Here is a 10,675-nt window from a genome sequence, read left to right as displayed (position 1 = left end):
CAAAACATTGATTTGATGATTTGTGAATTTAAACAATTTTTTTTAATTCCTTCAGTGGAAAATGGATTCATTAATTGAAAATCCCAAAATTTCTGTTTTTCTGGACCTGGCTTCACAAAAATACTCATATGAATGTAATTGAAAGAAGTTAAATTTCCATTATAAATGCTTTCAATCAAATGAGGCAAGTGGAGTAGATCCTGGTACCAAGGTGATCCTACCCACTATTTATATCATTTTCATTTTGAAAATCTCTTCTAGGGCTAACACTAACACTAAATTTGCTCGGTAAAACCCTAAACCATCACAATATCCAATATGAACTTGTTTAATTCGTCAAAGCCCAAAAACCTCATAATCACAATAAGAATAAATAACAGAATATTCATAATTAAGGGAGTTGATCATGAGGTACCAGGATCTTCTCCATTTGCCTGGAATGAGTTTGCAATTCTATTCCAGAAGCTTTTTTTGGTAGTTGAATTTTTTTTCCCCTTCCAATATATAACTAATCCTTTTTGAAATCATGCATTCGTTCGACTTTTGACAAAAAAATTTGACTCAATGGGATTTCGAAAAAATGAAAATCAACGGTTTTTCGTTTTGAACACGATTTTGAAAAAAAAGAAATTTATTGTTTTCTTTTTCCAGTTGAGATAAGATTTTTAATCAAAACTCGAACGAAAGTTTGTTTTCAAATAGGATTAGCTGTATATATAATAAAATTTTATATTTCGTTTTTTTTTTTTTTGAAAAGTTAATAAAATCTCTTGAATTATTAGAAAAACAATGAAATGGAAAACGGAAATTATTTTATTTTGGCACTATTTCTTTATTCTGACCCAAAAATATGGAGTGAAAAAAGTTCAAAAAACAATATAATTTAAAGAAAACAAAATCGGAATTAATTCTTTCAATCACTTTCCTTTTTCCTTCAGCTCGATTTAATACATTGTCTTTCTTTTTATCATCAGAATCATCGTTTTTAACGTGGAGAAATTTTCTTTTTATTTTTTTCTTTTCATCCACAGCAGTCTTCACTTCATATTTCTCCTTTTCATCCATTTCATTTTTCCTTTCGATATTCATTTTGAAATGATTTTCCCGTTTTTCCAGAAGATACTCGTTGGTTATCACATTTCCATAAAAGGAAAATCTGTTTCTGCGAGATGGAAGAGGAGAAAAAGAAGATTCCAGCAGTTTCAAAAGATCTGAATTAAAAGAATTGTGAAGAACACAACTGCAGACAAAAGTTTCCTGAATTACAGAAGGAGATAATGCAGTGTAGATGGCTTGAGGCAGAACGTCGGAAATTGCTGCTCGTTTGGAGGAAGATGAAGAAGAAGATGGAGCCTCAAATCTGTTTGTTAGTTCAGATTTGAACACTGCAAACACTCCTCTGTCCAGTGGTTGACAGAGGTGTGTGCTGTGTGGCACGAAGGTTAAAACGTCGACTTGTTGTTTTTGGAATCTCGCCAGATCGATGGATCTGCACGAGATGCATGAGAATCAAGAAGCCGAAGAATATGTTCATTTTCAAGTGACATGTGCTTTCGTCTTTCAATAATCGAAGGAAGAAGAATTTTGAGAGCAAACCTTTAAAAGTACTCGTTGTCCATCCAGCCGTTTTTATTTGCCCATATCTCAAGCGTTGGAGATAATAGGCATTTCAGCTCATCTGGCAGGTTGACACTTGGCCACAAAATGACAGAAGAAAAGGATTATCCGTTTGCTGCAACAGCTGCCACGAATGTTGAATTTATTATTCTTGGTGGTTCCTTCGTAAAAAACCTGCTTTTGTGTCTGCTGAATGTACAACAACAAGCTGTTTTGAGTCTGTGGGAACGCGCGTTGAAGATTCATCGACATTTATCATCAAAGCTGGATTATTATGGAACTTTTCATGCAGCTCGTCGAGAGTTTGATACCAGGGTTTAAAAGCACTTCTACACGGAATAGCCAGTCTGTTAATGTCCAGATTCTTCGGCGTTCCAGTCTTCAGCTCCGGATGACGCTTGACAAAGCCGTAAGTTGCAGACATTGAAACTTCGGTAAATGGTGAGTCTTCATCATCGTTGTCGTTTAAAACATTTTCTATCTGAAAAACAAATGATAAAAACATATTAATAAAAATAAAACAAATCAATTCTCTTGTTTTTTTCAAAGTTAAACATGTTCCAGACTTTGCTTCAATGTGAATAATGTCCATCACTCTTTGTTCCTTTTCGCCAACAACTGCTGCAGGTCTGCCAATTTTTCCAACCAGCCTTCCTTTTCTGAGAGCTCTCACAGCATTTTTTATTCCAGTGCGACTGAATTCCTTAGAATTGATAGCATCAGTTATACGAACAACTCCATCAACAACGATGTGAGCCATTCGCTCCAGCCGACTGTTGTATTTTCTATACTTGCGCGAAGACATTGCTCTCTGTATTTTTTTTTTTACCTTCTTTTAATTTTATTTCTGTTGATATTTTCATTTTTTTAATGATATTTTTAAGATCATAATAATTTTTTATTTTTTTAATTGAAATGAAATGAAAAAAAATCGAAAAATAACATTTTAAACAAACTAAAGGTTTTATGCCCCATGAAACCCTTTAATTCCACACAGAAGTTCGATGAAGGGGCTAAACCCCCCATCTCCCCCCATGCGAAATTGGGTTTGTTTCAAAAAGTATTTATTTTTATCGTTTGAATTCATGAATATACTTAAAAATTTTCAAAAATTGGAAATTGTGGGAAAAGTTAATGATTAATTTAAAAAGAAAGGTCTTGATAAAAAAAAAAGGTCAAGATAAAATTAAAACCCTATTTTCATTTTTGAAAACAAGCGTGATATTCAAAGAAATAAAAGAAAAAGACATGAAAAGGTGTGATTATGATTTTTGCCTTTGTATTTCGATGCGTTGAATGTGAATAGAACTTTCATAGAATTGTCAATGCTACGGGCATTTATTTCAAATGAACGGTAAATATCAACGCATAATTATTGTGTCTGCTTTCGGATAACTTATGCATACAAACGGAAAACTCTATGAGGACATTAAAACAAAAAGATTTACGACAACAAAAAATTTTCAGGAAGGATTTTTCAGAAGAAGAAATATGATAATCTGTTTGGAAATAATCACCTTTATTCCTTCATCGTCTTCTTTCCCCATATCCCTTTTTCTTCTGTTGATATCTTCTGCTTGTTTCCAAAAATCCTTTTTCTTTCATCGATTTTGAATGTTCGCGCAAAAGCCCCAATTATTAATTTTTTTAAAATATTTAATAATACAAAAAAAAAAAAAAAAATACAAAAAATAAAATAAATAATATATATATATATATGAAAGATTATTTATGAAATCATATTTTTTCATTCAAAATTTTCGGTTCAAGTATTTCCTTTGAGCATAAATTCATGATCACTAAAGAGTGAAAGCACTCAAAAGAGACATTTGAATATTTATTTCAGCTGATTTGCTTAATAATTAAACAGTTGTGAAAAATAAAACATTTGAATTCAAAAGCTCTTTTCAATGGCAAGCAAATTATTATAAATCTGCAACCCGAAAAAAGTTATAATTTCAAAAATATTCACCCATATATAATATTAAAAACATAATATGAAATGGGGCGAAATTTTTTGATTCATTAAAAAAATCATGTTTTGTTCCAAACTTAATATACACACATGTCACAATGTATCTAACATTATTATGCAAAAAAATATTTGAAATGGAATCCATAATTATTATTAATTTTTATTTTTGGATACAAGCTCGATATTTGAGGAAATAATTAAAGAAAATGAGTGAAAGGCTATAATAAGAAAATTGTTTGCATTATTTTATTATTTAAACAGGTATAGAAGTTTCACTGAATTGTTAATGCTTCTCTTATTGTTTTCATATTTACTGTTACAATTTGTGTTTATTATTGTAAAAGAATGTGGTAAATTTGTTCATTCGAACTGAAAATCGGATGAAGACATAATTGCGTAAAGATTTGTTGGATTCTCAAAATTTTCAAGTTAAAAAATTAAAAGAAGAGGAAAAATCACTGTCTGTATGGAAATAGCTTCATTTCCACCTTTATCATTATCATATTTATTTTCCTCTTCCTCTTTCTCCAATTCTTTTCACTCCTTTCAAACATATCAGTCTCTGTCTTCTATCTTCCGTGTTAGTTGTTCACTTTTATTTATTTTCGTCGAGTGGTCTGTATTTTCCATCGTCTTCTCCATCCTCGTCTCAATTTCAGGCATCTCTTCTTTATCCACACAGTTCTGCACAAAAGATGCCTGCTTTTTGATGATCGTGTTTAAAGGAACTGATGTTTCCTTGCATGGCTTGGGTGCTGTTGTGTCAGCAAAACACGACAAGCTCAACAGGGAAATTGCAAGTGCAACTGATGCACACTTCTGCTGAAGGAAAGATGAAGTGAGCGAATGCATGGAATGAGATAGGGCTTTTGAAGGATGAAAGAAAAGATTCAATGGGGGAAGAATAATAAAATTGTGATTATAGCAAAAAAGTTTGTCTATTTTTTAATTTTTTTTTAACAATTATTTTTGTTGATATTCAATTTTTTTACAAAAAAATAGCTTTTCGACTTCATTCAATACTCATTAATATTTTCATTCATTTTCATTTTCATCATGATGATAAACATTTTTATCATCAAAGCCAACACATCACCGAATTCATTCCTCCACCCTCTCCCACTGCAACACTTAAACCACTAGCATCATCTGCTTCTTCGCTTTTGTCTCTTCTCTTCAAACACGCTCCTGCTCCCCTGTCACTTCTCTCTTCTTTCCCCACCTTCCTTCGCTCTCTGAGATATCTGCCTTTGCTGAGAGCTCTTGTTCTTCACATGCCAGTTCAGCGCAACCATTAGATGTGTTTGTGGAGTATGTCTCGCTCCATTTAACAGATAAGAAAAATGACAAAATAATATAGCTGCTGCTAACACTTGGTTGTGCCACAGTGTTGAATGAGCTTGTGCTGTTTGCAGCGGGGAAGATGTAGTTTTGAAAGAAGAAGAAAGAGGAGAAAGAGGAGAAGGATAAGAAGAAGAAGAAGATGATGATGAATATGCTCGTGTTCCAGTGCATAACACAACAGATAAATACTCCTTATCCACTTTTCATTTATCTCTCTGTTTTGTGTGCACAGCAACTCTTCTGACTTGAGGAGCAGCCAGCCAACCCCAATCTGTGTCAAATGCTTCTCCAAAAGCAAAAGATATGACTTATGCTCAGCAACATCGTTTCGAATGGAATAAAAACAGGTCAAAGCGAGAGAACAAAGAGTAGCAACGTGGCAGGGTTCTTATGTGAAAGAAAAAAGAACATCACAAAATGACTGCGAAATGATGGAATTAAATGAATCTTCTGGTAAAATTGGAATAGAAGGAAGCGAAATTGACAAAAAGGATGAATCCGAAGCAAAAAGAGAAGTCGGCTTCGTTCCTTTCAAAATCATAAGAATGGAGAGAAAAGCGGACGCAGACGGAGATGGTGAATTATTCAGACAAGAAATGAGAGAAGTCAACAATGCTATTGCTTCTTCACGCGGAACCGGAGGCAGCTCATCCTGACAAGCATTGTTACCATCCAGAGGAGCAAGAGAATACAGCAACTTCACTGCATATGTCCACTTTCCCGACTGTTTTGACAGAGAAGTGGAAAGAAAGTCCTAGAAGCGCTGAGGGAAATAGCGAGGAGGAGCAGCCAAGAGCAAACAGGAGACAGAAAGCAGGCAGCGCGCAAGAAGGCGAACAGAGGGACGAATTGGATGGCTTTCTTCTGTTTGGCGGGCAGAAGATTTAGCAGCAATGTGAAGAAGAAGAAGAGCTGCTGGAGCAGAATGGAGAGGTGTTGCTGTGACAGAGAGGAGTCTGCTTTGGACAAATACACTGAGACTGACTTCAGAACAGCAGAAAGGGAGCAGAGGAGCACGCGGAAAAAACACAAGCGCAGCTGAGTGTCTTCGCAGCGGAAGAGAAAGGCCTTCGCAATCGACGGCGCGCCCGCAATGTCTTCAACCCAAGATTGTTCAGCTCCTCAGCAGTCATTGCATACACTGCGGCGGATGCAGTTGAACTCTTCTGGTTTTGCTTACGGGCAAGGCAAGCATCCCACTCTTTTGCTTCTCCTCTGAGCAACTCAGTTGTGATGTGCTTGATCAGTTTGAACGAGAAGTCTGGAGACCAAACAAGAATCTGCTCCAACTCCAGTCTCCACTGCACAAACACCGCATGATTCACTGAATGGGAGAAGGTGTGAAGCAAAAAACGTACCAAGAATAACATAAAGTCGCTGGAAAATGTCGGACCTTCCTTTGGCACGTTCAGAACACGCATAGCCATAGAAGCTGAGGCAGATGAGGATGAAGATGATGAGCTTTTGCCAGCACGTTTCGTTTTAATCAAAGATGAGGCAGATGTTGCAGATGAAGCTCCAATTAACGATGATCTGAGATTAGTGACTGTTGTTGCTGCTTCTTCCTCTTCAACATATTGTTCACATCCAAACTGCTCAAACAGCCTTCTCACAAACGCAAGGAATATGTTTGAGAAGATCTGCCTGTCTTTCACGATGCTCTGCTGTCTCACCAACACACTCTCATCCACACTGCTCATCCCATCTGAAGACGATTTCATTGGCGAATGCTCTGTCAAGGCGGAATCTGCGAATACATCGTCATTTAAAGGAGAACGCATCTTCAGATGAGACCAGTGGGGTGGTGGAGGATGCATTGCGAAAAGAGGAAAAGAGCCGATTGTTAGCGATACAGTAATCGGCAAATGACTCTGTCTTCTCATTTCTTTCAGCTTTGATTGTGGAATCTGGCTGAGCAGCTGGAGCTCGAGGCTCCAGTCATCCACAGGCTCCTTCCGCTCGTAGATAAAGATGAATGCCGAGTACGGTTTGACTGTGTCTGCCTCGCTCAGCAGGCTCAGGCGTTTGTTCTTGAGGATCTCGGGATCAATCAGCGCTATGTCGTCAAGGAAGCTCCAGCCAAAGGGTTCTGCTTTCGGTGTCTCGATAGCAGGAGAAGGGAGCAGCCTAACTCTATCGTCGTTGAACTCGTACCACTGGTACTGTGCATCTCTTTCCCGCACAAATGGTGGAAAAAACTGTCTTTCAAGCATTTTTTGCACAAGACATTGATAAATTGCTTTTCTCATAACTTTGTTTCGCTTTCTCAGAATTAAAATATAAATTAAACCTTCATATCCGTAAACATGTATCATTGAAATCAAAACATTAAGCATTGTGACATTTCACGAATGTCAAAAAATGGACCCATTTTTATTGTGTTTTTTGATCTCAAAAAGTCAATTAAAAGTGCATAATTTTTCAATGAAAATGCCTGAAGTGCTATATTTTGTCCCAAATAAGATGCAGTGTCCAGCATTGGCTGTTCCCGATTGGTTGATGATTCCCTGCAGACAGTATTTGGAGTAGCTCTCCGGACGCAGCTTGTCTTTGCTTTCGTTGTTATGCGGCACATGGAGATACTTCAGATTCTCTTTGCGTCCAATCTTTTCCAACATGATTGCTGTGTCAGCTTTGGAAAACCGCTTCATTCTGCTTAGTTTTTCTTCCCTCACCTGCATCGCCTCCCACCTAAATGGATCGAGATCCAAGCCCTCCTCAATGGGGAACTCAAACTTGAAGTTGATCTTCACTCTGTTCCCTGTCAGCGGCTGGTAGTCAAAACGCCTGAGGAGAATAATGAGTGTGTTAGGCAGATCTCTCAGAACTGTCCGGTTGATCACATCAACCGTGTGATACTTGCCACACTCTTTGCATTCGTAATTCCCAATCTTCGATCCAACTACCATCGACGCCAATGACTCCACCAGACTCTTCTTCCCTTTCACTTCCACCTCAAGCGCATAGAAGCCATCCGAATGCCACAGCTCGTGCCTGTATTGGCAGACATGCAGGTTCATCGCGTGACACTTCAGAAAGCGCCTGACAAAGTTTGGAGCAGCCACTGAATCCAAATGCATCTCCAGCTTGTCCACAAGACGCATGAAGAACTCGTGGATGTCGCAATGCACGCCATTCACCACCTGCTTCCTGTCCTGGTCGAGATACACCTCCAGAAACTGCTCAGCATCAATGAACTCCTTCCTGTTCGGGTTGTCCAGAAGCTCCCAGAAGAGATAGCGAACATCTCTCCACACAGCGCTGTTCTGCACTTTCTCCTTCTCTGTCACGCTGCGCAGCCGCATCTCTGCCATCTTCGTCTCCAGCTCGTCTGGTGGGAGTGTACTTGTTTCTTTGCTCTTCTAGCACTCACTCAGCACATCTGCATGTGAATGTCTTGCCAGCTTCTCCAGGGCGCTTCCATGAAACTGCTCGCCTTCCCACAAAAGAAGCGTGGAGCGGGGCCGAGTGGTATTAACAGCTATTCAAATAGTGAGTTCATGAAGCACAATGTGTCTGGATTCACGATGCCTCTGAATTTAACCTCTTCGCTTTTCTCAACTTTCTTCTCCTTCTTATGCGACTTAGCAATCTGCTCGGTGGGTGTGAAGTGGAAGGACGGGTATGTGTTCTTGTCGTTCATTGTCTGCGTCTCATTCAAAAGATGCAGCAGACGCTCTGTGTTTGCCTCGTTTCCGCTGCACAGCGCAGCAATCAGACTCACAATAGCATCTCTGCTATATTTGCCTGTATCAAAATGGCTCTGAATGAGTTCCACTTCTGAGTTGCAACGTGAATGCGACGAGATCAGCTTCCTCTGCGAATCGCGCAGTGCAATGTTTGAGGGCAAATATGAAGAAGAAGAAGAAACAGAAGCAGAAAGACTGCGCAGCATCTTCTTCCCAGCCATTCCTGGTGGTGAAGCACCAGTTGGAGCAGCAATAGCATCGAATCCAGCCACCAGCTTGTCCATCCACAGACAATCAATGAGCATCAGCCCAAAGTATTTCTCAGGCAGCTTCAAGCCAACTTCTGTTTTGATCCATCTTTCCAGTTTTCTCAGGTCATTTTCTGTTGTCCGGTTGCATGCGCAATGAAGCTGAGAAAGCTCATTCAGAATGACTCTCAGCGCAACTGAGACAGGCAGAAGAGACAGCTGGCTCTTCTTTGTGAGATTGTTCGAGGAAGAAAATGAAGAGGAAGAGTAAGGGGTCGAGGAAGAAGAAGGTGATGCTCCTGACAATTCATTGATGTACTTATCATTATCATCATCATCATCACCTCCCACTAACAGATTCCTCGGAACATCCATAATCACATCTGCCTGGTATTTTATAACAGCGCCAAGAGACTTAGCCATCCTTGATGGTATCATCCCTTGCCACTTCGTGTTTATTTCGCTGTTGTTCAGTGCGGAATTCAGCAGTTCAAAGAGCGAAGAGAACAAGACAGCAACGTGGAGCTTCTGCATTCCCCAAGGCAAACATGGTCTGCCGAGAACGATCGAGGCAGAGGAGATGTTCAGGAAGGAGGAGAGGAGAGAGATAAGAAGCGGTTCGTGCGGTGTGGAAGGGGAGCTGAAAGTTGAAAGAGCGTTAAGAGAATTGAAGAATGAAGAAGAAGAAGGAGAAGAAGAAAGAGATAACTGAAGATCGAAACTTTCCTCGAAAGGAGAGAGAAGCACACAAAGCAGAGCAAAAAGTGCGCGAAAGAGAGAAAAAGAAGATGGAACTTGTGATGGACAGCGACTTCATACACGCAAAAGAGGCACAGCTGATAGCGATGGCAGAGAGCCCGCTTCTTGCCCGCATTCTGATGCAGCTGATGAATCAATACGGAAAAGTCTAAATGATCTCCCCGAAGAAGTAGGGTGTGGCCAGAGAGATAAGAGAAGCGGATATTTCGTTTGAGACGGAAAAGAAAAGCGGGCTATCTCAAATAGAAAGCGGATCAATGCAATCGATTTCTTCTACCTCTCGTTCGTTTGATTCGCCAACTTCTTCAATTCCCAGGCAGCCCTCATCATCTTCTGCGCAAATGTCGAATTATTTTTCTCCTTCTTCGTCATTTTCACCTATGTATTCGTCTTCTCATTCTTCTATGCCTTTTTCTGCTTCTTCACCTTCTCCTCCATATTCATTTTAACATTTTTCCTCGTCTTCTTCTTCTTCCTCTTCTTCTTCCTCTTCTTCTTCCTCTTTTTCCTCCTCTTCCTCCTCCTCCTCCTCCTCCTCCTCCTCCTTCTTCTTCTTCTTCTTCTTCACCTTCTCCACCTTCTTCACCTTCTCCACCTTCTTCACCTTCTTCACCTTCTTTTCCTTCTTCTTCTCTTCCTCCTTCTCCACCTCCTTCTCTTCCTTCTCTTCTGCACTCACAATATTATTTCTCCTCTTTATAAAAGATGCAGGTTTCGAAGTTCCTCTCACATCTCGCACATGCTCTGTTGGCTTATTTTTCGAGGCGATGAAGGAAGCAATACAAAAAGGGAGAAACAGTATATGAGTTCCAAAAAAAATTATTACACCACCAAGAGAAAAATTGAGAAAAGGCGATAAGGAAACTCAGATAATATTCCTGCTTCATTCATCATCTCATTTTCCTTTTCAGCAGCATTTATTGAAGCAAATTGCAGAATCAGCCTTAAGAAAGAATCCTAAAATGAAAGTGATGGAAGAGAGGAGGCAAAACAGAACAACAAAATATAGAACTTAGGCAGCTGGGCATTTCATACGAATGTCA

At 39.1% G+C, this 10,675-nt stretch overlaps 6 protein-coding genes across 6 annotated transcripts; 2 read left to right on the top strand and 4 right to left on the bottom strand.

Annotated features, from left to right (window-relative positions):
• Nucleotides 1–1,762: 1,762 nt before the first annotated feature.
• Nucleotides 1,763–2,422, bottom strand: MONOS_11051 (uncharacterized protein; the record flags this gene model as incomplete). The annotated part of the gene is made up of 1 exon (XM_067863550.1): nt 1,763–2,422. The coding sequence occupies one exon, from the start codon at nt 2,420–2,422 to the stop codon at nt 1,763–1,765; it is 660 nt and encodes a 219-aa protein (XP_067724296.1).
• Nucleotides 2,423–5,548: 3,126 nt separating this feature from the next.
• Nucleotides 5,549–5,824, top strand: MONOS_11050 (uncharacterized protein; the record flags this gene model as incomplete). Its single annotated transcript, XM_067863549.1, has 1 exon — nt 5,549–5,824. The coding sequence occupies one exon, from the start codon at nt 5,549–5,551 to the stop codon at nt 5,822–5,824; it is 276 nt and encodes a 91-aa protein (XP_067724295.1).
• Nucleotides 5,825–5,922: 98 nt separating this feature from the next.
• On the bottom strand, nt 5,923–7,149 carry MONOS_11049 (uncharacterized protein; the record flags this gene model as incomplete). The annotated part of the gene is made up of 1 exon (XM_067863547.1): nt 5,923–7,149. The coding sequence occupies one exon, from the start codon at nt 7,147–7,149 to the stop codon at nt 5,923–5,925; it is 1,227 nt and encodes a 408-aa protein (XP_067724294.1).
• A 186-nt stretch (nt 7,150–7,335) lies between these two features.
• Nucleotides 7,336–8,250, bottom strand: MONOS_11048 (putative Ubiquitin carboxyl-terminal hydrolase; the record flags this gene model as incomplete). The annotated part of the gene is made up of 1 exon (XM_067863546.1): nt 7,336–8,250. The coding sequence occupies one exon, from the start codon at nt 8,248–8,250 to the stop codon at nt 7,336–7,338; it is 915 nt and encodes a 304-aa protein (XP_067724293.1).
• A 167-nt stretch (nt 8,251–8,417) lies between these two features.
• Nucleotides 8,418–9,407, bottom strand: MONOS_11047 (uncharacterized protein; the record flags this gene model as incomplete). Its single annotated transcript, XM_067863545.1, has 1 exon — nt 8,418–9,407. One exon carries the CDS (start codon nt 9,405–9,407, stop codon nt 8,418–8,420), a length of 990 nt encoding a protein of 329 aa, XP_067724292.1.
• A 140-nt stretch (nt 9,408–9,547) lies between these two features.
• On the top strand, nt 9,548–9,784 carry MONOS_11046 (uncharacterized protein; the record flags this gene model as incomplete). Its single annotated transcript, XM_067863544.1, has 1 exon — nt 9,548–9,784. One exon carries the CDS (start codon nt 9,548–9,550, stop codon nt 9,782–9,784), a length of 237 nt encoding a protein of 78 aa, XP_067724291.1.
• Between the last annotated feature and the right edge of the window lie 891 nt (nt 9,785–10,675).

The sequence above is a fragment of the Monocercomonoides exilis genome (genome assembly GCF_001643675.1).
Source record: "Monocercomonoides exilis strain PA203 chromosome Unknown scaffold33-1116896, whole genome shotgun sequence".
Lineage (NCBI taxonomy): Eukaryota > Preaxostyla > Oxymonadida > Polymastigidae > Monocercomonoides > Monocercomonoides exilis.
The sequence above is the reverse complement of the archived record's forward strand: the minus strand, read 5'-3'. Positions and strand labels throughout refer to the sequence as shown.